This window comes from Acartia tonsa, chromosome 10 (genome assembly GCF_053477335.1).
Source record: "Acartia tonsa isolate MP-2025a chromosome 10, ASM5347733v1, whole genome shotgun sequence".
In the NCBI taxonomy this organism is placed as follows: domain Eukaryota; kingdom Metazoa; phylum Arthropoda; class Copepoda; order Calanoida; family Acartiidae; genus Acartia; species Acartia tonsa.
In genome coordinates this window covers 48,031,030-48,058,842 of record NC_137269.1, presented here as the reverse complement: position 1 = coordinate 48,058,842, position 27,813 = coordinate 48,031,030, and the positions used below count along the sequence as shown (strand labels likewise).

Genomic DNA, 27,813 nt, shown 5'->3' with positions numbered 1-27,813 from the left:
TAGATTAAGTGCATTTGAAATTGAAAATAAAGAAAGAAAGATGATGAAACCTTTCAATATTTAGGATTAACATGACCTCAATATTGGTTTAAAAGTGTAAAAATTTTGGTACGAAAGGACTTTTTTATGTTCTAAGCAGTTGAATTTCTTAGGATAAAGCTTTGCACGGGAAAATTTTATTTTATAAAAATTTGGGCGCCCGTATTATGGTATAAAATGACTTGATTTAACCAAAATTCTTCGTCCGCTAGAAGTTCCTTGCTAAGATGAACAGATTAATGTGTCTAATTGACCATCTCAGTAATAAATCTATATTGAACAAGGATGACAACATCCATAAGTAGCGAAGCACAAAAATTATGTATAAGAATTTAAAGATTAGTTGTCAAAAACATGTATATTGGGGAAAAATCACGAAACCTTTGTTTTTAATTTTTTAATACTTATATATCAGTACTATGACTAATAGACTGACGGTCAAAGTAAATTACATACTGGATGATCAAAACAACGGAAAATTTAATTTTGATATTTTTAACTGACAAAATTTTGAAATCGGACCAGAAACACCAAAGATGTGAGGAAAAATGTGAAAAATATAAAAATAGTCAAAAACCTGACCGCCATTGATATTTTCTTGAAAAAACAGGAAATTTAATTTTGATATCTATACCTAACTGAAAAAGTTTTGGAAATCGGACCATAAACACCAAAGGTATGGATAAAAATGTAAAAAATACAAAAATAGCCTAAAACTTGCTTAAAGGCAGTATGACTATCATAGTTGTTTTCTGGAAATGACAGGAAATTTTATTTTGATATCTAAAATTGAAAAAAATTTGAAAATTGGACCATAAACACCAAAGATATTGAGAAAAATGGGAAAAATACAAAAATAGCCTAAAACCTGCGAAAAGCGGTCCGACCGCCATTGATGTTTTATAGTTAATTGGGCTCCTTAATAATGGGAATGTTGTCAAAATTTTTTAGTCTTTTATCTTTTATAGGAGCCGAGAAAATCACGTTTCCCCCAAACTAAGACAGGCGGACAGACGGACATTTCAAATTATAGAGTAGCATCACTACTAAAAATGAATATTATAGTGAGTAGAACTGGAGTTAATTTCGGCGAGGATTCAGAAGTGGCCTCAGTATTCAGTCTTATCAGCAGGCAAGAGAGTAAAGGATCATTAGACTCCAGAAATAATAGAGGTAATAACTATTAACCATTAATATATCATGGACATGCGAGAAATGAATAGATATAGGGGTAGGAGGTGTTTGACTACTTAAAGATAGAGGGGACAATGGGCTGTTTATTACACTAGTCCTTAAAGTTTTATAATAACGTTTTCTTATTCGTTGGCTTAATAATTTGGGGACCCTTAATGGATTTTGATTTTTTGGTTTATGAAGTTGAGTGTTCAAAACGTTTCATCCACATATCTACAGAAAGAATAATTTTGTGTATCATTATTGGGAATTTACATCAATTTATCGGCTTTTGTCTTAGCCCTTTAGATCTTTGACTCAAAGGTCATAGAAGGCTTAAAATTCATAGGTACAACTACATAGCTTCATATAAATATGTTTTATTGGTTTTATTATATGACAATTATTACACACAGGAAACTAACTTAAATTCACATTAAAAACACTCAGACTGATACATAAATAAATGTTTTAGTATAGATGTATAATCCAGTGGTTGAGATTTTTTTCGTCTGCTATCAAATTGCATTTTGTTCTTTTGTAGGGAATCGGCTGTATTTATATTTCCTAGAGGACTCGGGGACACTCGAGGGGGGAGCTGAATTTTATAACCCAATTTTTTTTATTTTAGATTTAAAAAGAAAAAGTACCTACCTAAACAATTTTTTTGTAGCGTTTTTTTTTCTTTCTCATGGCTATTTCTCTTTGGTGGGTGGTGGTACCCTCCCCAAAAATAGTTATAAACCTTCCCTATAAGACCTATAAGAAGCTACCCTGTAAACCATTTCCGTTAAGCGGTTAGCAGATCCTTCGGTAAAGACAAACACACAAACAGACAAACATTCTGTTACTTTATTATCTTTGATGGAAATTATAGACCTTGTTGTTTAAATAAGAAAAATAAAACTTACAAATACTTGTAAAAATTGTAAAGGATTGAGACATTGTTTGTTTTTGCAATAAACTTGTTTATCTTTGATTACAACAAAATATAGAATAACAATAAATAGTTTTATTAATATTTCGTTTGTAAATGTTCTATGTATTTACTAATGCAGCTTACTATAGAGCTAGTTTCTGTTTGTCCGTATATATGAAAGGGTTATTTAACAATAATGGGATTAAAGATGAAGGTCTAAATGTTTTGGTGTAGATTCTTCTAACTATATGGTATGTTTATTTGTGTACTGCTTAATTTCTGCTTTAATTCGCTTTTTTTTATTTTCAAATATGATCAATAATGATAGTCAGCCAACCATCTTTTTAATTAAAGGGCATGCCATGAAGGCCTATAAGTGACGTTGGCTGTCAAACTGCTTTTTGTTGAAATATAACATGCTGGCTTTTGTGAACATTATTGTTCTTGTCATTATATTTCAATTAAGGTTTGAGACTCGTAGTATATAAAAAATGCATTGATTTGTATAAAGTTATTTATTTACATACAAAATTTAAAAATATTTCAAATAAAATCTTTTTTTAGATGTCGCTTGTCTTTTATGAATATCAAATTATTTGAAATTTAAATGTCATGAAAAATATTTTGTTTTTATCACATTTTAGAAACTAGATTATTTGCAATTTTTTCACAGAAGCTGCTCAACTAGTGTTATATGACGCAGGGATCTTAAGGGATAAGACAATGGCCGATAAATTGATGTTTATGATACACAAAATTACACCTTCTGTAGATTAAAATTAGTGGTTGAAACGTTTGAATACTCAAGTTAATAAACCAATCAATCAAAATTCAGTAAAAGTCCTCAAAGTTGTTAATGTTAAGCCAACGAATAAGAAAACGTTTTTATAAAACTTTTTGGACTAGTGTAATTGACAGCCTACTCTAGTTATGATCGACAAAAACATTGCATTTTTATCATGACATCGATTTTTGTTAATGTCACGTTACTTCACACTGCTTGTTCATTTTAAATGCAAGTGTAGGAAGTATTCCAAAGTTGCCATATTATTATACACAAGCTAGCGGATACGCATCTAGCATATGGAGGATTTTTGTTCAAAGAGGTAGTGGGGTGCAGAAAAATAGTCTAAAACCTAAGATTTAAATCTGAAAATTAAATGGCCCAAAACCATCATCCTAGGACCTAGGTGAAGCCTTCTTACATTGGAGAACTCAATCGGTTCTTTATTTATCGACTAAAAAACTTTATATTATAGGATATATGTATCAGGGTCTCTCACTGTCTTCTCTGTATGAATGTATAACCGCTAAGATCTCTTATACGGCTTAACCGATCGTTCTACAACTTTTTTAGGCTACTTGGAGGGTAAGTTATAGCCTCTCAAAATAACCATCAGGAGTATTTTTGTGACTCATTTATTGTACATACTATTTAATAGTCTTTGCTGATTTATAAGGGGGGGGGGGGGTTTAATGCAACCATCTCGTAATCAATGTATAAATGGCACTTAGAATTCGAATTTTGATCTGAAATTTTGCATGAGTAATCCTTGGTAGGTCTATTTTCCCTAAATCGAACAAAAAGTTGGAAAAGTAGCGGCTAAAGGCTTGCGGCTCATCCGTTTAGCCATTTGTTGGGTATTTTCAAGCGAAATCCATCACGAAACCTCTCTCCACATAATGCTCCTTTCCGATCCAAAACGTTTTCAAACGGTTCTAGTCGGTAGTTGCTGGTACTAGAAATCTAAAAAATGTTTTTTTTGTATCATTTCACATGATTTAAAGCAAAAATATGTTTCAAAAAGTTGATTTCTACGTAATTTATGACAGATTTGCCCTAAAAATAGCCAAAAAATGGCTAAACGGCTGAGCCGTTAGCCATTACTTTTTCAACTTTTTTTTGATTTAGGGAAAATAGACCTACCAAGGATTACTCATGCAAAATTTCAGATCAAAATTCGAATTTTAAGTGCCATTTATACATTGATTACGAGATGGTTGCATTAACCCCCCCCCCCCCCCCTTTGTTTTGTAGGTCTGTTTGTGACATTACCTGACCAGCAGCACTGTTACTTCCTGGCGGATACGGAAGAAATTGATGCAAGATTAGTCAAAGCTATTCCTTTCAGGTTATTATCTTGTTATTTAATCAGCGCTTTCCCTTAAGTGGCTGGTTGAGCACTGATAGGCGAAGGGGGATTCTTACCCTACCAATTTAAATTGTAGCTATAAAAAGAAAACGTTTCGGCACCCTGTAAGAATTTTAAGAATATTTTTGGGTGATATCTTTTTGGAGGATGGTTGGTGGTCCCCTCCCCCAGAGTAGCTATAAAACTTCCCAGGACCTATCAGTTTAGCGGTCATTGAGATACTTTGGTACAGATAGACAGACACACACAGATCCTGTTACTTTTAAATAAACTAAAGACTACCTATTTAATTATCATATATTCAGGCATCCCAGCCAAGTTGGGGATATTGTTGACGCAGTAAGACGACAAGCAATATTCAACAGTTTAATTGCTTCTTGTGTGAGAGCCAACAGCTTGGAGGATGTGGATACCAGCACTATGTTTGAGATTACTTGTCTTGATCCTTTTTGTCAGGTTAATACATTTATTACTAGCATCAATGGTTGTATAATTACTTGGATCTTACACCAGATTTTCATCTTCTTTAATAAAAGGAGCTCTATAGCGGGCTAAAATAACGATCACCCCCATCCCCCTCTTTTACCCCACCCTCTTTCCTCCTACTGGATTAACGGCATGACCAATAAATGCGGGTGGAAATTGCAACCTAAATTGACGACATTTTTCTCCTATGATATTATTCCACGTATATTCTACATGAATTCTAGCACATGACTATCCATCTAAAACCCACCAACCTCACCCCAATTAACATTTGGAAAAAAAACTCGCAACTTCTTAAAATTGAATGGAACTAGACAACACACTGTGGCCACACACACACAAACTATCCACCTACATATAATCTATTTATCAGCTTGTCAGGTGCTTTCCCTTAGAGGTCCTGTTCAGAACTGAGCACCTAACCCCTTATTTTTAAAGTAAATTATGATTGAAATTAAAGTTGGGGGGGGGGGGGAGGCGGTTATGGTGTATCAAATAAAACCAAACCTAACCCCCCTTATTTTCAATTAATTTCAAAGAAAGGTTTCAGTGCTCAACAGAAATTTTGAGTGAGATGAACCCATGTATCAAAATAATAGTGTGTGTGACTAGGTACCTAGTATTTTTTTTTACTTTTTCTTTTTCTAAACAAAAATTGAAAGTCCCCCTCTGCCACATCAAGTGCCCCTAGAGGCCTCTAGAGGGGCGTAACCGCTAGTCTTAAATAAGTTAATGGGACTTTTTGTTGTATTATACTCTTTTTGTTGTATTATATTCCTTTTCTACCTTTTCCATATTAATGTACCAGAACTTGGTTTATTGTATGGCTTCTCATAATTCTTGTAAATTAGAAAATAAACATTTTTGTGTGTATGATATATATTGAAGCCGGAAGTATGTAGGTGTGAGCGGAAAGATCTCGCTAACTGCCATACTCGGTTAGGGTGGGTTATAATGAGGAGAGAGCTAATCATATTCATAACAGTAAAGTATAGCAAAGAAAAAGTAAACGACTTGTTTTATTTTTTGGTCAGTCTATTTGTAAATTGTCTAAATTTTCACACAAAACATTCAAACCAATATTATACTTCTTTCCATACAGGTTTATATACAAAACAGCATAATTTTATTTCTCTATGTTTCTATTTTATACTATATTTATCTTTTAAATTTGTAAAATACCTTGATTCTTTTAAGATAAAGCAAAAAGGGATATATTCTTGAACTCATGGCTCGGGAGCCGCTTTTTTTATTACAGCTTTATTAGATTTTTTTAAAAATTGGCTACGGCTGACTAGCCTTAAAACTCGTGGGTGCGGGTGAAAAAAATATCCGACATGGGCTTCATTTGATTATCTTTAAAGTTGCTGATGGTTGTCCTTGAATTTGCGGTTTTGTGTAAAAAAAAATTTTCAAAAGATTTTTTGTTACATTGCATTGTAAGACAAGCTATGGAAAGTAATTCTGTTATATTTCAGTTGGAAATGTCAAATGAATGATTCAATGTGTCATCTCACAAATAGTGGAATAATATATTAGAATAATATTATTGGAATATGTAGTGATTTTTTTTTGTTTAAAATCTGTTTTTGTGTGTATATAAAGATAACTAGTGACCATTAGAATCCAAACTTAAAAATTAAGTTAAAAAAAAAACTAGGTAAAAAAAATTATGTTTAAAATGGATCGACTGCATTGTTACAGAAATCGCCTTGCAAAGTACAATGTTCTCTAAAAAAAGTGAAACTCGCAGCCGGATAAAATAACGATACCCTTTACCCCATTCTCTCCACGCCTACTAGATGAACGAACTGACTAACAATTGAGTTCCATGTTAGCAACCTCAAGTTAAGAATATTTTTTCACCTGTTAAAATATCCACGTATATTCTATATCCATTAACACACATAGTCGTACAATCATCCTTTTTGTTTTAGAGTTTAACTATTGGATTTGAACACGAAGATGACTTGGCTACAGTTGAAATTAATCTCGTTGATGTTACACAACCAAGGTGGGTTCTGTTGTCAAAATTATTAAGGAACTGACATCCATAAAAGTGAAGCTCAAAAAATTTTTTTTAGAACAAATGACAATTATAGAGTTGCTTCGCTTATAAAAGCAGTACCTTGTTGATCATTGAATTATTATTTAAAAATTCAGATGAATAGGATAGGTAGGTAATATTTTCGTAAAAAAATTGTTGTCAAAAATTTTGTAAAGCATATTTTAATTGGACGTACGTTCTTTATGGCAACGGTAATAGAGTTGCTAAGTAAAGATCACTTTTCAAATAGCTGAACTTGTCAAACTTATAACAAAAGGAGGGAGTGGGCATTAGGCTGTTTATTACACTAGTTCTTATAGGTTTTTTATTTGTTGTCTTAACAACTTTGGGGACTTTCATTAAGTTTTTTTGTTATTAAGTTGAATGCACAAACGTTTCAACACTATTTGAAATGTACAGTAGAGTAAAATTTGTGTATTATCATTCGCGATGTACATAAATTGATTGGCCTTTATCTTATCCCTTGAGATCCCTGAATCTTTTATGTAATTAGATGTATAGTTTACCTGAAAAGCAAGGGTCTAGATGATAGTATGGAAAGATTATACAATATATATTAAGATGTACTGTGTACCTGAAGAATAAAGGTCTAGATGATAATATGGAAAGATTATACAATATATATTAAGATGTACAGTGTACCTGAAAAGCAAGGGTCTAGATGATAGTATGGAAAGATTATACAATATATATTAAGATGTACTGTGTATCTGAAGAGCAAAGGTCTAGATGATAGTATGGAAAGATTATACAATATATATTAAGATGTACTGTGTATCTGAAGAGCAAAGGTCTAGATGATAGTATGGAAAGATTATACAATATATATTAAGATGTACTGTGTACCTGAAGAATAAAGGTCTAGATGATAGTATGGAAAGATTATACAATATATATTAAGATGTACTGTGTACCTGAAGAATAAAGGTCTAGATGATAATATGGAAAGATTATACAATATATATTAAGATGTACAGTGTACCTGAAAAGCAAGGGTCTAGATGATAGTATGGAAAGATTATACAATATATATTAAGATGTACTGTGTATCTGAAGAGCAAAGGTCTAGATGATAGTATGGAAAGATTATACAATATATATTAAGATGTACTGTGTACCTGAAGAATAAAGGTCTAGATGATAATATGGAAAGATTATACAATATATATTAAGATGTACTGTGTACCTGAAGAATAAAGGTCTAGATGATAATATGGAAAGATTATACAATATATATTAAGATGTACTGTGTACCTGAAGAATAAAGGTCTAGATGATAATATGGAAAGATTATACAATATATATTAAGATGTACTGTGTACCTGAATAATAAAGGTCTAGATGATAATATGGAAAGATTATACAATATATATTAAGATGTACTGTGTACCTGAAGAATAAAGGTCTAGATGATAGTATGGAAAGATTATACAATATATATTAAGATGTACTGTGTACCTGAAGAATAAAGGTCTAGATGATAATATGGAAAGATTATACAATATATATTAAGATGTACTGTGTACCTGAAGAATAAAGGTCTAGATGATAATATGGAAAGATTATACAATATATATTAAGATGTACTGTGTACCTGAAGAGCAAAGGTCTAGATGATAGTATGGAAAGATTGCAGACAGGTGCAACAAGAATTCTAGGCAAATCTTTGTCTATCCCAATCACCATGAGGCAATTGTCATTTTGAATTTGACACAGGAAAAACTTTTGTTACCTTATTGAGTACTAGCGAATAAGCCCCTAGAGGCCCTTAATGAACTTGAGGAAAGAGGGTGAGGGGGGGAGTTGAACCTACACTATCAGTTTTTGAAAGAATTAGTAAAAAAAATTCGGGGTTGGGGGATGGAGATACCCTTGCCGAAAATATTTTATTATTTCCCTGGATCTACTAGATGGTTTCCTGTAAAGGAGAATCATATTAGCTCAGTGATAGTAAGATCTTTGGCTACACCCAGTCAAACAGACATCCTGGTCCTTTCATTAACATTTATGAAAGAGGTAGGATGTCTGTGTTTGCTTGTCTGTCTTATCGAAAGATCTCGGCAACCGTTGGACCAAATTGGTTCAGAAGTTTTACACAAAATCCACTATGATTAAAATAAGCTATTAGTTCCCCTGTAACCAAAATGACAATTGTCCTAATCAGATATATCCTGAAAAACAGCAAAGATCCAAGCCTATCCAAGCATGTTAAAACAGGTAATTCAACTTCATGCTCTAGATAATGAAATAGTATAGATGTATAATCGGACAACTATCTGGATCCAGCTGTAAAGGACCTTTTTCGTCTGCCAGCAAATTGCTTTCTGCTCTTTACGCTATTGGTTGATTTTTAAAGACACTATACAAAGTCGGCACAGGGTCCTTGAGAAGGGGACATACAGTTATTAAATCCATTCCCCCTTATTGTGTTTTACTCTAATCTCTAAATAACTAGCTGGTACTTTAAGTTAGAAATATACTTGGAAAAAAATTAGGCCTGACTTCACATCAAAAATGAGACTTGAGGGGAAAAAATACAAAAAAGTCAAAAAAAAGATAAGGTTAAAAGTACCTGTAATTTTAATATTTTAAAATCCTACATGATATGTCTTTATAAAAATTAGAATATTAAAATTAAAATTATTTCAAATTAGGTCATATTTTGTACTGGGGATCCCTACAGGCTAGGATTAGGGTACCACAGGTGTAAGCCCCTCAAGGTTTGGGCACAGGAAAAAACAACACATGATCCCCACCCCTTTTTCAATTTATTTCAAATATAAGAGGTGAAAGCGGGTTTCAGTGCTCCATACCCTTTAGGCACTTTGAGGGAAAGCACCCATTTTGATATGCTAATCAATCTATCTTAAATCTTGTACTTATAATATATTTAGAATATGATAGTGGAAATACAGGCAATGAAAGTAATTACACTGGAGGCAATCAAAATATGCATCACTCAACATCTGACAGTAACAAGACAGGATCTGAATCCTCCTCCAATAAATCAGATTCCTCCAGGTCCAGCTCTGGCAACTCTGGAAGCTCAGGTAAGAAAACTGTTGGGTTTGATAAAAAATTTCCTGTTTATTAACTTTAACTTTGCATGATATTTCAGTTTGAAAATCTATAATTTCTGCACTTATAAACGTAAAATTAATGTTTTCACCTACTACAACATTTACTCAGAATCTCTAGTCCTTATCATACTTGATTTTATGTTAACTCATCTATGAGTTTGGGCAGGTTATCTACTATTTTAATTGATGATTGATTTACTTAATATTCTTTCTTGCTATTCAAAGTTTTTCACAATCTTTAATTGATTTTCTTAAAAATTCTTTATTTTACTTTTTAAAATTTTTAGCTGGAAAAGTAAAGAAAGAGAAATCAGACTATGACAGCAGAGATTCTCACCACTCATTGTCTGTCTCCAGAACCAGCCAGGGCAAGATGAGGCCTCCTGTAATTCCTGATTCAGGTATACCCAGATAGATAGCTTTATAGTTAAGTTAGATAGATATATACATAGTCAAGATCATCTTACACTCATTGTCTGTCTCCAGAACCAGCCAGGGCAAGATGAGGCCTCCTGTAATTCCTGATTCAGGTATACCCAGATAGATAGCTTTATAGTTAGATAGATAGATACATAGTCAAGATCATCTTACATTCATTGTCTGTCTCTAGAACCAGCCTGGGCAAGATGACACCTCCTTTAATTCCAGATTCAGGTATACCTAGATAGATAGTCAAAATTCTCACCACTCTTTGTCTCTAGTATTGAATATATAGTAATACTGTATTTCAAACAAAGGTCATGCAATTAAAGGGTTGGATATCTATTAACTGTTACTTAACCTTAGATAAAAATAGTTTATTTTTGGTGAAAATTATTTCATTACATTTTAGTGAAGAAAATCAAGACAGAAAGTGGCCTTATTGTAAGAAAAACTGGTGGCGGCCAGGATGTTGTTCCTGGCATTTCCATCTCTAGAATATCCTCTCATGATATGAAGCCTAAACTATCTCCACAACAATCTAGCAAACCTGTTTCAAATAAGGTAATAGTGAATGTAACTATATATATTTAAATCTAAACCGTGTAATTTCATTATTTACCATTAATATTAGGGAAGGAAGGAACATTGGCTGGTACCCAAAGTTTTATAACCACGTTATCTTATTCCTTGGCTCAAAAACTACTTTAATTGAATTTTAATTGTCAATATTATCTCGGTATTAATATTTAGGAGGGTGGTATCCAACTATTTGTATCTAGATTCTATAACTACTATTATATTTAGGAGGATTGTATTCAACTATTTGTATCTACGAGAGTTGGCTCGATATAACTATCTCGCTATTGGCTAGTTTCCTATTATGATCTTATAGAACAATTTTGTCGTCACCCTATAGGTTAGAAAATATAGAAACAAAATTTTAAGATAAGATAATTTTCTTGGTAAATACTTGCCCAAATTGGTTTTACATTTCTTAGAATCTTTAAAATGTATTGGCATGATTTAATAACCAATTTAAAATTTAATTTACTAACCTTTATAAACTGAAATTTTAATTTATACACTTTATTTCACTCTCTCTTTAGATTTTAAAAAAAAAGACAACATCAAATATGGTTTTGAAAACATGTTGTGTTCATCACAACATGTTGTAACATAAACAGAGGTAGGTTCTTATAAAAAGAATGCTGTGTTAATGCAGAGAAGGAAAAGAATGATGAGGGCAAGGGGAAATATTTTATTTCAATCTTGTATACTTTGGCATTTAAACTGAGACTGTAAAATATATATATATATGTCTTATGATTATATGGCTCTTTTGGTTAAGACATTAGGTTTCAGATATCAAGTCTCAACTGGTGTGGTTCAAGACCCATCACTGAAACAATATTTTGACATTTAAAATAAGACTGTTAAACAAATACATATTTCTCATAATGAAATAGCTCTTTTGGTTAAGGCATCAGGTTTCAGATATCTAGGATGGTGGTTCAAGACCCACCATTGAAACAATATTTTTTTCAATCTTATATACATTGGCATTTAAAAGAAGACTGTAAAACATATATTAATGTTTCATGGTGAGGTAGCTCTTTTGCTTAAGGCGTCAGATTTCAGATGTCAAGAATGGTGGTTCAAGACACACCACTGAAACAATATTATTTTCAATATTATATACTTTTGCATTTAAAATAAGACTGTTGAACACAAACATATGTCTCATGCTAAATTAGCTATTTTGGTTAAGGCAACAGGTTTCAGATGTCAAGGATGGTGGTTCAAGACACACCACTGAAACAATATTTTTTTCAATATTATATACTTTGGCATTTAAAGTAATACTGTTGAACATACATATATGTCTCATACTAAATTTGCTCTTTTGGTTAAGGCAACAGGTTTCAGATGTCAAGGATGGTGGTTCAAGACACACCACTGAAACAATGTTATTTTCAATATTATATACTTTGGCATTTAAAGTAATACTGTTGAACATACATATATGTCTCATACTAAATTTGCTCTTTTGGTTAAGGCAACAGGTTTCAGATGTCAAGGATGGTGGTTCAAGACACACCACTGAAACAATATTTTTTTCAATATTATATACATTGGCATTTTAATTAAGACTGTTGAACACTCACATATGTCTCATGCTGAATTAGCTTTTTTGGTTAAGGCAACAGGTTTCAGATGTCAAGGATGGTGGTTCAAGACACACCACTGAAACAATATTTTTTCAATATTATATACTTTGGCATTTAAAATAAGACTATTGAACACTCACTTATGTCTCATGCTAAGTTAGCTCTTTTGGTTAAGGCAACAGGTTTCAGATGACAAGGATGGTGGTTCAAGACACACCACTGAAACAATATTTTTTTCAACATTATATATTTTGTCATTTACAGTAAGTCTAAAACAATAAATCTACAAAACACACACACCCCTGTAGAGATTTGGAGGTTTGGTGAGAAAATAATTTGTTTTACCACTGATATTTGGTTTAATGGATGCAAGATTGAGTCTCACCAAAAACAAATTAAAAAAATATTTTAATATTTTAAGTGACTGTATAATGTATAATGTAAATGATTAAAAATATTTTAAAATTTTGTATTACTTATTATCTCAGACAGTGAAAATTAAATTTTGTGTTTGGGTAGTTTTGAACTGAAAACTCTCTGAATGGAACCTCAACTCTACCCCTGAGCTATGATGATAGAAATGGAAGAACTTGAAATTTTAAAGTATACTATAAGAAATAAGTTTTTGTATACATCGTCTATTTTCACAACTAATAATTGGACTCCAATATAGCTCATTTATAGAATGTTGGTTTCCTTATCCGTATGTCGCGGGTTCGAAGCTCTCCGAGAGGGGCAGGGATTTTGTTGTTGTTAAAAATTGGGAGTTTCTGTGTAGTAAAAGTTGTCTCAAATATAGGTATTAAATAACTTCTACTATATTTAGGAGGATGGTATCCAACTATTTGTATCTATAACTCCTATTATATTTAGGAGGATGGTATCCAACTATTTGTATCTAACTCCTATTATATTTAGGAGGATGGTATCCAACTATTTGTATCTATAACTCCTATTATATTTAGGAGGATGGTATCCAACTATTTGTATCTATAACTCCTATCATATTTAGGAGGATGGTATCCAACTATTTGTATCTAACTCCTATTATATTTAGGAGGATGGTATCCAACTATTTGTATCTATAACTCCTATTATATTTAGGAGGATGGTATCCAACTATTTGTATCTATAACTCCTATTATATTTAGGAGGATGGTATCCAACTATTTGTATCTAACTCCTATTATATTTAGGAGGATGGTATCCAACTATTTGTATCTATAACTCCTATTATATTTAGGAGGATGGTATCCAACTATTTGAATCTATAACTCCTATTATATTTAGGAGGATGGTATCCAACTATTTGTATCTATAACTTCTATTATATTTAGGAGGATGGTATCCAACTATTTGTATCTATAACTCCTATTATATTTAGGAGGATGGTATCCAACTATTTGTATCTAACTCCTATTATATTTAGGAGGATGGTATCCAACTATTTGTATCTATAACTCCTATTATATTTAGGAGGATGGTATCCAACCATTTGTATCTATAACTCCTATTGCTGGTGGCGGTGATTCAGACCACAAGATTCAAAACAAATCAGATAATGCTGGAATTGAGATAATACCTTTAGGTAATATTTTTTCTAAGCTTGTTAAAATCATCCTGTAGATTTAAAACTTTGCATTTATTTCTTGGAACAATCAGGTACAAGTTCAAAAGTGCATCAACTAACTAATCATAAAATTTTGTTTTAATTGGTGATTCTTAGGGCTACAAGGTACAATGTTTTATAGACTTGATTTACATTAACTGTTATTTTAAGTACTGAAGTTCGTTTGTTCGACTGTCTTGATTTTTAAACTTTGCTTATATTGATGCAATATTTGCAATGAATAACACACAATGTCTCGCTCTGATTTGGTAGAAATAAGGCACATTTTTAAAAAACCCGACAAATATTTCCTATTTGTTTAGGTGGATCAGGTTCCAGTAATGACGGACAAAAATTTCGTATTTGTTTAGGTGGATTAGGTTCCAATGGTGACGGACAAATATTTCCTATTTGTTTAGGTGGATCAGATTCCAGTGGTGACGGACAAATATTTCCTATTTGTTTAGGTGGATCAGGCTCCAGTGGTGTCAAACAAATATTTCCTATTTGTTAAGTGTATCAGGTTCCAGTGGTGACGGACAAATATTACCTATTTGTTTAGGTGGATCAGGCTCCAGTGGTGTCAAACAAATATTTCCTATTTGTTAAGTGTATCAGGTTCCAGTGGTGACGGACAAATATTACCTATTTGTTTAGGTGGATCAGGCTCCAGTGGTGTCAAACAAATATTTCCTATTTGTTAAGTGTATCAGGTTCCAGTGGTGACGGACAAATATTACCTATTTGTTTAGGTGGATCAGGCTCCAGTGGTGTCAAACAAATATTTCCTATTTGTTAAGTGTATCAGGTTCCAGTGGTGACGGACAAATATTACCTATTTGTTTAGGTGGATCAAGTTCCAGTGATGATGAACAAATATTTCCTATTTGTTTAACCCTTACAGATCGGGCCCCTATTCCCACCTTAATAGATCCCCCTCTATCTCGGCTTCTGTTACAGATAAAGATGTAAAATTTTTTTCTGGTGGTTCCCTTGTATTTTTAGAGAAAATTACTTTTTCTAGTCATAGCGGTTAGGCCGCTCCTTAGCCGCTTTTTAGCGGCCAGCCGCTAAATTTAAAATTTTGCAGCTAGGATGACCAAATTTTAGGACGAACTTTTATTTTTCATAACAAAAAAATTACTTTTTCTGATCACCGCCAAAAAACGGCAAATAACGGAAACCACCATTTTCGGCGGTTACGGCGGTAAAACGGCGGTTGCCGGCGCCAATGAATATTTTTATCGGTTTATTATGGCTCAAGGATTTACCAAAAAAAATTATAGGTCTCTAGCTGTAATAGAAGCCACGATATTCATGATATATGTCTGTAGTAAAAGCCGGACAAAAATCGGTCATTAAGTCGGTCAGGGTGCGGTCAAACGGTCATAACACCACTTTTCTCATAAGGTCATTGATATCTCAGTATTCACCAAAAAAAATTTTAGGTTTCTACCTTATATACAAAGTCATAATGTAGAAATTAAGATTTATTTAGATTTTTTTTTAAATTTTGGTGCTACCCAACCGACTTTATCCGGACACCACGACCGACACTAAACTTAAAAAGTCATGAAGTCACAACTCTCTATCTTACCTACAAAAAAATGACATTGAAAAAATAGAGGGGGGGGGGGGTCAATATGACCCCCTCCCCCCGACCTGTAAGGGTTAAGTGGATCAGGTTCCAGTGGGGACGAACAAATATTTCCTATTTGTTTAGGTGGATCAGGTTCCGGTGGTGACGGAAAAATATTTTCTATTTGTTTAGGAGGATCAGGTTCCAGTGGTGACGGGAAAATATTTTCTATTTGTTTAAGTGGATCAGGTTCCAGTGGTGACGGACAAATATTTCCTATTTGTTTAGGTGGATCAGGTTCCAGTGGTGACGGACAAATATTTCCTATTTGTTTAAGTGGATCAGGTTCCAGTGGTGACGGACAAATATTTCCTATTTGTTTAGGTGGATCAGGTTCAAGTGGTGACAGACAAATATTTCTTATTTGTTTAGGAGGATCAGGTTTAAGTGGTGACAAACAAATAACTCCTATTTGTTTAGGTGGATCAGGTTCCAATGGTGACGGGAAAATATTTTCTATTTGTTTAGATAGTTAAGGTTCCAGTGGTGACAGACAAATAATTCCTATTTGTTTAGGTGGATCAGGTTCCAGTAGTGACGGACAAATATTTCCTATTTGTTTAGGTGGATCAGGTTCCAGTGGTGACGGACAAATATTTTCTATTTGTTTAGGTGAATCAGGTTCCGGTGGTGACGGACAAATAATTCCTATTTGTTTAGGTGGATCAGGTTCCAGTAGTGACGGACAAATATTTCCTATTTGTTTAGGTGGATCAGGTTCCAGTGGTGACGGACAAAGCAAAGGAAAGTCCAGGGACTATAAGCGCAGTCTTTCTGAAGACGACAAGAGACGCATGGAGAAAAAGGTAACACAATTTACAATATGGCTTCAAATCCGTTGGATTACAACCGGTTCTCAGCCATACTGAAAAATCATGTATAGCAACGTATTACAGACAATTTTCATAGAATTAATAATACTAGTTTTGTTAGCCTTGTCATTCTGGCCCTTCGGGGTTAACAATTTAGTTTTTATCTTTATATCCGAGGAAAGCTGTTTATAATACGATGCGATAAATAATATATTTTATTAGAAATTAAATCAATTTATCTTTTAAAGTGATTATAGCTAGATTTTCATTTATATTTTTCATGTAAACTGAAAACACAAAATAAGATTTTAAAATGATATTTTTACGGAATAAATAAATAAGTCAAATATACTTCACCTCAATTGTCTAATGGCATTATATTTGAAGGGTGGGGACAGAAGAAATATAGCCTAATCAATCCCTAAACAGAAGAAAATACCTTATGTCAATAAAAGTTTTAAAGTAATAAATTTTAGGAAAAGAGGCGAAGAGAAGAAATGAAGAGCGGAGAACACAGACAAGTTTTTAAGGTAATTCTAATCCTTATCTTAGCCAGCTGCGAACATCACATTGTCACAGTACATGAAAATCTGGTGCAACATCCAAGTAATAATATATCGATTGTTGCGTACCTAACGTTTGTGTAAACTTTTTTTTGGGTTGTAATTAAGTGGTTGTTAGAAAGAAGTGAAAATTCTATAGTAGTTGGTTTAAATACCTCTTTTAATCTGCTATTTAGATAGCCTAAACTTTATACCTTCAGATTGATATTTATGGATTTTAAGGTATAAGTAATGGAAGATTAATTGATGTACTCTTCCAATTACGACAAACAATGATATCCCTACTATTCTGTAGATTAAATTCAACGTGGGCACTAAAGCTGTTTATGACCAAATCAAGATTTAATAAAATTCTAGTGTTTTTAGCAATTGAATGTGAGATAGTATTTATAAAACTTTGATGTTCAGTATATGTTCGGTCTTGATGTCTCCTCTCACTCCCTCTAAATATTTGTATTGTAGGAGAAAAGTCATAAGAGCAGCAATGATAACAGATCCAAAGACCCCAAAGCCAAATTAGCCGGAGTTATTCAGAGGCTTGCTCATCAAACAGGTAGTATATTTGCATTGGGATCAAGTGCAGTTCACGGTAAAATGTTCCTGGTAACGAATATCTACAAAAATCTATGCACAATAAAGGCTGCTAACGGCCAAACGGTGGAATGTAAAAATTTTGCTCGCACAGAATTTTAACCGACAAAAAAAGGCCTACAAATAAACTAAAATAGTCATTGATAAAAAGGTTCACAGTTATCTCGCAGTGCACATAAATGCGCGAAAAAGACTTACGTTCAGCCGTTTGGCAGCTAGAAGCCTTTTTGGAGTTAACCGTTACCCGGAACATTTTACCGTGTTTTGTCACTGTATTGACACTGTACATTTAGCAAATTATAATTCATAGGTACACAATACACATTTTGTTTACCCAAATGATTTTTTTATTTTAGGAGATTCAGTAAATATAGAGATAAGACCTGCACAACCAGAAAAGGATAAATCTTCAGGTAAGCAACTTTTATTAAAGCCAAGGCATTCCTCTTTTCTTATATCCTTTATTTTGTCGCTCAGTTATATTTGTTTTTGTGATTTACATTTTCTGGTATTTTCCTCTTAGTATTATTTTTAGCGATTTCGAAAATTTGAGTACCCCCCCCCCCGACAACAAAATAATAATTTAAGTAAACTATTATTAGGTTGGACAGGAGGAAGGGAGGGAGGGTATATAAGGCGAGACACGAGCCTTGCCTTGCCTCCTTAGTCAACCATGCCAACCAGTTTAGGATCTCAGTCCCTCGCTACAAGGCAGTCCGTACTACGTAGTCGACTAACAAACAGCTTCAAGCTTTCAGTCTATTTATATACAGAATTCTTACTGTATTGTTTACCCCTTTCCCCTCCCATCTGACCAACAACCCCCTTATCCCCGCCCCCTTTATGTTCTCCCTCTCATCATGTGAGTGTCCGCGAATTTTTACTGTATTGTTTACCCCTTTCCTCTCCCATCTGACCAACAACCCCCTTTTCCCAGTCCCCTTTATGTTCTCCCTCTCGTCCGCGTATTTTTAGCAAGAACAATTTTGTTTGTGGGTTGCGTAGCAATATTTAAAAGAAATAGCCTAACCTAAAATAGTTTTTTGAAATTTAGAAAATTAAAGTACCCCCGACAACGAACATCTGTGGCCGCAGCGCTCGGCTCCCTAGCCTATAACCTAACCTAACCTAACCTAAAATAGTTTTTTGAAATTTAGAAAATTAAAGTACCCAAGACAACGAACATCCGTGGCCGCAGCGCTCGGCTCCCTAGCCTATAACCTAACCTAACCTAACCTAAAATAGTTTTTTGAAATTTAGAAAATTAAAGTACCCCAGACAACGAACATCCGTGGCCGCAGCGCTCGGCTCCCTAGCCTATAACCTAACCTAACCTAACCTAACCTAAAATAGTTTTTGAAATTTAGAAAATTAGAGTACCCCGACATCAAGTTGTGGACAAGGGAAAAAGGCAAGCTTCAATTTAATTCAATAACGTGTCCGTGCTGTGTGGGGAAGCCGAGCGAAGCTTCGCTCGGCTTCCCCACACAGCACGGACACGTTATTGAATTAAATTGAAGCTTGCCTTTTTCCCGTGTCCAAATCTTTTCCTCCTCCCGCAGACTATCCAGACTGTCGGGGGGGGGGGGGGGGGGGGGTACTCAAATTTTCAAATTGATAAAAAATTTTGTAACAGGATAACGCCCATTTTCTTATACTTGCAAGAAATTATGATATTATTACCAATGTGTTATATTACAAAAAATGCAAATGCTTTTTATTATTCTAAATTTTGTGTAGTTTTATTTGATTTTGTTTAGGTACCTAGGTAATATTATTATATCTTACTTTTGTTCAATATGGCTCTTATTATATACCTAGGCTAAAAAAAAACTTTTTTAACAACAACTAAACAATTTTGCAGGTCAGAAAATATCTTCTCATAAACAATCCTCTAGTAGCATAACCATTGACGCAAGCGGCTACAAAATCCCAAAATCCAGCCCGAAACCAGTGGACAAATTCTACCTGGACAAATTATCCTCTCTGCCAGGGGGTGTTGTCAAGAAAGTGGAGGGCAGCTCAAAGGACAAATTTACTCTGGACAAGTTGTCCTATCTCTCTGGGGGAGCGGTGAAGAAGACGGAGCATAGCTCGGGAAAGAAAGGGGAAAGTTCTGATGATAAGAAAAGTTACAGGTTCGAATTATTCTTCTTATGTGACTAGTTTTCTCATGTATAGAATAGAGAAATTTTTGGTATCATCCTCATCTCCTGATTGTCAGGGATTTATATATTTATATTTCCTGATAATGTCTCGCCTCATTAATCAGATAATTCATGTGACTGTCCTAAAGCCCTTTTAAGGTAGCTTCACAACTATCTACTCATTATGATCTTAAATAGATAATAAGTTTGTAGGATAAAGATGTGAAAAAAACTGTACCAATCCTGAGCTTTAAGATTCTGTCATTTTATATTATCTAAAGTACAAGACTTTCAGTAATTTGGAAAAATTTTAGGGGGGTATGCTCAGGAATGAAACAATTTATTTAGGCTTGCTTTGCTTCTCATGGGTGTGCCTCTGGACATCTAAAATAATAAGATTTATGTTGTACATATAGTACAGTTACACTGATATTAGATTCATAATTTACCTTTAGATGTAGGGATCTGTCGGAGTACTTTTCAATGATTGGTTAAATTTAAGAATGTATATTTCTCGTATTCATTCGAATGCGGTGGATAAGAACCGGTTCTCATCCATACGAAAAAACTATGTCACTATGGTCTATTTAAGGGGTTTAGTGGAAATTTGGTATAGCTTTAATCAAATTTAAATATTTACACTTCTACCAGTCCGAATTCATTAAAATAAAAAGTTATGAGTAATATATTACATTAGGCAACTTTTTAAAGTTTGTCATGTATAGGTGCGTGCACAGGAATGTGATTGGGGGTAACCAAAAAGGGGTGATTTTTAAAATATAATTTTTGTTACTACTCTGTTATTTTTAAAGATAATTGAACCAAATTTTTAACCTGATTCAATTACTACCCTAGATAAACGATTATTAATAGATAATAGGGATTTCCCGCCGAAACCGCCGTCTACCGCCTAATTTCGCCGTGTTATTTGCTACCTCATTTGGCTGTTTGGAGTCAATAAAAAAAAAGTGATATATTGAAATAAAAGTATTATAATACACCTTTTCTATCCACTTACAACTGCTTTTTAATATTTATAATTTATTTAAGAGAGGTTAGGTCGTTTTAAACTTAAAGAAAATGAAGATTGAGACTGGATAATCGAGCTTCCCATTAAAGATATTGATTAATTTTTTGTGTAAAGTATCTTATGTGTATTTTTCTACTTTTATAGTTTACCATTATAAGTATCTATTTAAATTTAGTACTGTCCCTCAAGGGCCTACAGGGGCCAACACCGCCACCCCCCCCCCTTTCTACTACCAAACCAGAAGTTAAAATTTTACTGTTTTTAAAGGTATTATACTGAGTTTAAAAGGAAAAAAGTATTCTCATAACTGACCAAAATATTTTTTTGTATCTATGCCCCCCCCCCTCCCCCCCTCCTATCTAACCAAAAATAAGATAACCATCATAAAATTGATATCAAACAAAATTTAATTCATTTTAGAACAGTAAAGAAAAACCGGTAGACCAAGTAATAGACTAAAACAGTATTTGCCAGCTAAATCATAACATATCTTACAAAAAAAAAAGACAGAAGAAACGAACACATTTAATCTTTGAAATCTTAATGTTCTTAGAGTTTTACAGACAGATGAGGGGACCAAGTGAACTAAAGAGTAGATGCTTGTTGGTGAGCTTAACAATCACCAAATAATCAGCTTTCTTACAAAATAAAACTGCTTAGTAGATCAAATTTTCTCTACAGATATCTTATGTCTGTAAGAGAATTAACAACAGTCCGACGGACCAAATAAATCTTACAGTAGATGGTTGTTTGTACAGATAATGTTCATAAAAAGATTTTCTTTCAACCGTCTTGAGTCGTAGCAAATAAATTCACAATGTTTACATATCGATTCATACAGACTGACGGACTTTGCGAATTTGAAAGTAGCTACGCTACTACAAAATTCATTTTTGCACTTTCCTTCTAAGGACTAGAGTTGCAAACACCTTCCCTAAACACTAAAATCAAAAAAGAAATGACCTATATGCAATAAATGTTTTGTTTTTTAAAATCTGCGGGCGGCGGCTTTTTCTGCGGGAACTGCGGGTAAGTCGCGGTTTTCATTTAAAATTATTGTTCCTCTAGTAATTACTGATTAATTTTAAAAAGTTTTACTCAATTATCTTTAATAGTAATGGAATAACAGAGAAATTAAGATTGCTGTTATGGTTTGTAATTCCCCCCCCCCCCCCTCAAATTTAGGTTTTACAGGCAATTTTCAGATTAAAAATTTCTAAAGTTGCGCTACCGACCCCACTCTGGAAACTTAACTTAAAGTTGTATTATATTCTCAAAATTTAGAATCATATATGGTTTGGTATGGGGTCGGTAGCGCAACTAGGAGTAAAATGAGGAAAACTAATTTTTTTTGCTAAATTTTTCAGTAAAAAAATGACGAAAATTTTTTCATAAATTTACTTTCAAAGCATAAAATTAACACTTTTAAGGTAAAATATATAATAAAAATGTTTTTATTTATTGATTTGGTATATATATTTGTAAAGAATATGAACGAAATTAGTTTTTAATAGATATTTATGCAAAAAAAAATTATTTTTCATATCTAGGTAGAAAATAAAAAGTAGATTTTTGACCTTCAAAAAATATTGATTTGACCCAACTTTGAAGTAAAAAAAAACTTAGTTCCAAACGTAATTTTTTCTTTTCCTTGTCCATTATGCATGGGCTGGGGTATGTAAATCAATAATATCAAGTTAAAATAAGAAAATTTGATCATGACTTTTTTGCCAAATTTCCACCCTTAGACCGTTGTGTATGTCTAGCATCGTATTATATCCGCGGAAAGCTGTTTATAATACTATGCGCGAAATAACTAATATTTATCTATTCAGATTGAATAGAGGGGTCAAGTTATAAAACAGTTGATACTAAAATGTATGGGCGTACAACAAGAAAGACATTTCCAGTATGGCTTCGAAACAGATAATATCCTCTGGATTAGAACCGCTTCTAAGCCATACTGAAAAATCATGTATCATATTAAAGACAATTTTTCATGAATATTAAAATAATAGTCATAAAAATAATACTGGTTTTAATCTTATACTTTTTAAAATATTTTAACATCCGCGGAAAGCTGTCTCTATTACAATGCGAAAAAAAAATTATTCTAGAACTAGATAAAATGTATAGTCAAAAGCGTGTCTTAAGATTGTTATTGATTTACATCTTTAGTGTGAACGCGGATGTGACAATAGAGTCTACAAACCACAAGGAGGTCATACTAAAGGTTGTTGGAGAGGGTGGGGATGGAATGATGAAAGGTCCTGGTGCCAGTGGTGGCCATGATACTATTTCTACCAAGTAGATGGAATATTCTAATTTTCAGGTATGATTTTAACACGCTTATTGTTTTCTTTATATATTTTTGGCCATTTACCATTAATTAAATATAATTTTATATTCCATGGACTTCTAAATGACAAAAACGATTATCATATTGATTAGAGGATGATTTTAGAAAGATTAAAATAACCATTAGCTGATAGCTTCTTTTAGTCTAAATTTTTAGGGACTCAAAGCAACAGAAAATCATTTCCAGTATGGCTTTCAAACCGATTAATATCCCCTAGATTAGTACCGGTTCTAGGCTATTTTGAAAAAATTATGTATTAAAGGCAATTTTTATATTACTACTTGTGGAAAACTGTACAATATGATGCAGTTAATAACTATTCCATGGGGTTTAATGTTATTATTTGCTTGTATATGCAGGGTGACCACTGCATACTATATATACTATTTATACTATATAGGATGAATTTGGATACTATATCATACTATATGACCAAAATTTACTATATATACTATTTATTATTACCTTTACTTCACCAAAATTTACTATATATACTATATAATATTACATTTATATACCAAAAAACGAATATTGTCAGTTTTGTGACAACGCCTCTTAAGGAGCTTTTTTTTGTCTTATTTTCACAGTCGGTCTTCTCCTATTTCTAGCCCCTGCGGGGGGCTCAAAAGATACTGTGATACAACAAAAATGCATAAAGCTCTAGGTACAGTAAAAAAGAGATGAAGAAAATCCATTAAATTATATTTTTGTTTGTGATTATGATTTAAATATCAGTTATTTTTCACAGAATTAACTTTGGGTGAGGGGGAAGTTTTACCACTTTTGCTTACTCCGTGATTATTAGGCTAGGTATCAATGCGAGACTATAGGTTATTTGGGATAAAAGTTTACTTCTGGGTAGTAGTTCACTTATATTTAATAATTTTTTGGATAAGTTTCCAGGTTCAGATGCTGCAGGCTAAAAGGTGGTTTCTGGACAGGTAAAAAAATTGTAAAATTTAGAGTTCAACTTATTAAACAGAATATGCATCTTTCAGGATGTTATTAACATATCTGAAGAAAAAAATTAAAATTGGCCTCCAAGTTCTGGTCCTGCAGGCCACCAGGTCTACTCTGGACTGGTAAAAATTCAAATTTTTTGTTTGAAGAATTAGAGGTCAACCTATATAACAGAATATGCATCTTTTTGGATGTTATTAACATATCAGAAAAAAATTGAAAATTAGCCTCCAGGGTCAAGCCCTGCAGGCCTCCAGGTCCACTCTGGACAGGTTAAAAAATCAAATTTCTTATTTTAAGAGTTAGAGGTCAACTTATAAAACAGAATATGTATTTTCTTTGATCTTATTAACATATCTGAAGATAATATATAAATCGGCCTCCAAGTTCAGGTCCTGCTGGCATTTAGGTCCACTCTGAACAGGTAAACAATCAATTTCTTAAATGAAGAGTTAGAGGTCTATTTATATAACAGAATATGCATTTACTTGGTTAATATTAACATATCGGGATCCAAGTTCAGGTTCATTCAGAACAGGTAAAAGACTCAAATTTTTTATTTGAATAGTTCAAGTTCAGGCCTCCAGGTTTTCTCTGGACAGAGTCTACATGGAAGCCTGCAGCACCTGGACCTGGAGGTCAATTGTCATTTTTTCTTTAAATATAAATAGATGTAAATAACATCTAAAAAGATGCTTATGGTGTTTTATAAACTAACCTCTATCTACATAAATAAGAAATTTTGATTTTTACCTGTCCAGAGTCCACCTGCAGGCCTGCAGCATCAATACCTGGAGGTCGGTTGTCATTTTTTTTTAAAGATGCTTATGTTGTTTAATAAACATCTAACTCCTTAAATTTAAAATTTGTTTTTTATTCGTTTACAGAGTTGACCTGGAGGCCTGCAGCTCCTAAACCTGAAGGCCAATTTTATTTTTTCCTTCAAATATATAAAGAACATCCAAATATAAGCTCATTTTGTTTAACAAATATACCATTAACTGTTCAATTGAGGGAAGTTTGATTTTTACCTGTGAACTTAGAGGTCGATTTTAATTTTTTTCTTAGTTATGTTATGTTAATTAAAAAAGATGCATATTCTTTTTTAATAAGTTGACCTCTAACTCTTCAAATACGAAATTTGAATTTTTTACCTGTCCAGAGTGGACATGGAGGCCTACAGGACCAGAACTTGGAGGCCGATTTAAATTTTTTCTTCAGATATGTTAATAGCATTCAAAAAGATGCATATTCTGTTTTATTAGTTGGCCTCTAACCCTTTAAATAAAAAAATATCTAACCTGTCCAGAATGGACCTGGAGGCCTGCAAGACCAGAACTTGGAGGCCTATTTAAATTTTTTCTTTTTTTATGTTAATAACATCCAAAAAGATGCATATTTTGTTTTATAAGGTGATCTCTAACTCTTCAAACAGAAATTATTTAAATTTTTTTACTTGTCCAGAAACCACCTTCCAGATAGCCTGCAGCATCTGAACCTGAGACCTATCCAAAAAAATGATTAAATATATGTGAAATACAAACCAAAAGTAAACCTTTATCCTAAATAACCTATACCTAGTCTTACATTAATACCTAGCCTTATAATCACAGAGTAAGCCCCTTATATGTGAAATTGCTTTGATAACAGCTATGCTTTGAGTTATTATTGATGATGTATATACTATGTATTACTTAATAATTCTAAGTCCGATACTATATCATACTATATGAGTTTTAAAAAATATACTATATATACTATATGGATTAAAAAAATATACTATAAAAATACTATATTTTTTTTTGTTTTGGAGTGGTCGCCCTGTATATGGTGCGCTATTTTTTAAATGTTTTACTTTTATAAGGAAAAACTAAATCATACTCTAAATATACTTTTGAGGCGAAGGGTATACAAGTTAACATTTGACAAATATTATTGTTAATTAGGTATTTTATTTCAGTATTGGTGTTTTGTCTGAGAATTGAGATATATCATCAACTTGTTAGATTTTTATGTGTAAGCAGTTATCATATCATTGTATGGCTGGTTTTAAAAACAGGCATTTAATATCATAAACTGATTAGGTATCAGTGTAACTTTGAATTTAGTAAAGCATTTGATATTCCTATTATAACCAAAAAAAATCATAAAATGCAGAAATTTGAATCTCATTTTATAACCTACATGAATAAGCAAATTAAAATTTATTAAAATCTTTGTAAAAAAGTAATTTTTCTAACCTTTCAAAACTTTGTGAAAATCTTAATACCTTTAAAACGGCGTGCCAATATATTTCATAAAAATACTTAGATTTTCCAGAAAAAATATAAAATTTTCATGTTTTACATGAGGGTATTTCGTTGTTCTATGTTTTGCTGTATATTAGTATTTAAAATTATGCTGTAAATAAAAGTATAAATCAGCAATTAAATAAACCGATTGTTGACTTTTTAATTGTAAAAATAGAGGCAAAACAAAATTATTTTAGGGTTTTCTTATTCCCAAATTTACTAAAACTAAGTTTTTTGCTACATTTTTTATGCACTATATATTTTCTTATTGTTCATATGGTTGTGATTTTCATTTTATGTTTACCCAATGTGTCTAGAAATATTTCTTTTATTTTCAAAAAAGAAAAATGATTTTGTATTTTTTTGTTAAAAATTCTATCAAAATTTTTTGTTTCATATTTCTTACACTTACATATATGTATTATGTACCAACCTACATATTAAATACTAAATGTTTCAGATTAAAATGAGATACACGGCTATAATATTTGTAAGAGATTAACCTGGGGTTTGCGGGCGGCGGATGAACAACATCCTGTCAAATATAATGGAGGATGCGGATAGTGTGTCCGCAGGCTCCAATCCTGGCAACAGGTAAGGATTAATAATTAGTAAACAAGTAGATAGTGATTCATCAATAATTTTTATACAGAAATTTTATCATATATATCACAATAATACAATATATCCTAAGTATTTCATATTAAGCATCGCATAATTATTTGTTGCATCTATTACAACAATAGGTACCTATAAATTAGAATTTAAATTTTTTTCATAATTATCGCTTAAAAAAATTAAAATGGAAAAATGCGGTAAATACTTTTTAAAATAAAATTACACTTTGTGGAATTATAAATCTAAAATTTTAAATCTTCAAAAAAAATCTTTGAGTCTCTTTAAGATAACATTTAATTTATATTTTTGCTTTAAGGGGTTCAGAATCGTCTATGGAGTCGGCAGCACATGATAGGTAAAACTTTAAAATATAACAAATAATAACACCTAACTAAACTGGTTTTGATCTTATATTTTTTCAAGGGGGGGTGGGAAGTTTTGACACATTTGCGTAAACAGTGTGTATAGGGTTTATCTTTGGACTGAGAGGATAGGTTATTAGGGATAAAATCATTCTTATATGATGAATTTTCCCAAGTTTTAAGATTTTTTGGATAGGCCTCCAAGTTCAGGAGCTGCAGGCCTCCAGATCCTCTCTGCACAGGTAAAAATTTTTAAAAATAAATTTTTTTTGAAGAGTTAGAAGTAAACCCATGAAACAAAATATGCATATTTTTGAATGTTA

The 27,813-nt window shown here is 32.5% G+C and overlaps 2 protein-coding genes across 2 annotated transcripts in view; both read left to right on the top strand.

The window, feature by feature from the left end:
- Window positions 1-26,978, top strand: part of MED1 (Mediator complex subunit 1) — a 509,044-nt gene extending 482,066 nt beyond the window's left edge. Inside the window, exons 12-28 of the mRNA XM_080174835.1 lie at window positions 1,105-1,212; window positions 4,170-4,263; window positions 4,590-4,740; window positions 6,708-6,784; window positions 8,420-8,527; window positions 9,003-9,055; window positions 9,733-9,888; window positions 10,206-10,319; window positions 10,751-10,902; window positions 13,986-14,097; window positions 16,466-16,563; window positions 17,046-17,099; window positions 17,595-17,685; window positions 18,080-18,136; window positions 19,588-19,861; window positions 23,079-23,232; window positions 26,180-26,978. Of these exons, the coding sequence (XP_080030961.1) occupies window positions 1,105-1,212; window positions 4,170-4,263; window positions 4,590-4,740; window positions 6,708-6,784; window positions 8,420-8,527; window positions 9,003-9,055; window positions 9,733-9,888; window positions 10,206-10,319; window positions 10,751-10,902; window positions 13,986-14,097; window positions 16,466-16,563; window positions 17,046-17,099; window positions 17,595-17,685; window positions 18,080-18,136; window positions 19,588-19,861; window positions 23,079-23,211 (1,832 nt within the window). The 3' untranslated portion in view covers window positions 23,212-23,232; window positions 26,180-26,978. The remainder of the gene's footprint in view (window positions 1-1,104; window positions 1,213-4,169; window positions 4,264-4,589; window positions 4,741-6,707; window positions 6,785-8,419; window positions 8,528-9,002; window positions 9,056-9,732; window positions 9,889-10,205; window positions 10,320-10,750; window positions 10,903-13,985; window positions 14,098-16,465; window positions 16,564-17,045; window positions 17,100-17,594; window positions 17,686-18,079; window positions 18,137-19,587; window positions 19,862-23,078; window positions 23,233-26,179) is intronic.
- The window catches only part of LOC145330225 (ankyrin repeat domain-containing protein 13C), a 526,153-nt gene that overhangs the window by 482,065 nt on the left and 16,275 nt on the right, over window positions 1-27,813 (top strand). Inside the window, exons 2-3 of the mRNA XM_080174836.1 lie at window positions 26,972-27,104; window positions 27,445-27,483. Coding sequence (XP_080030962.1) covers window positions 27,034-27,104; window positions 27,445-27,483 — 110 coding nt within the window. The 5' untranslated portion in view covers window positions 26,972-27,033. The remainder of the gene's footprint in view (window positions 1-26,971; window positions 27,105-27,444; window positions 27,484-27,813) is intronic.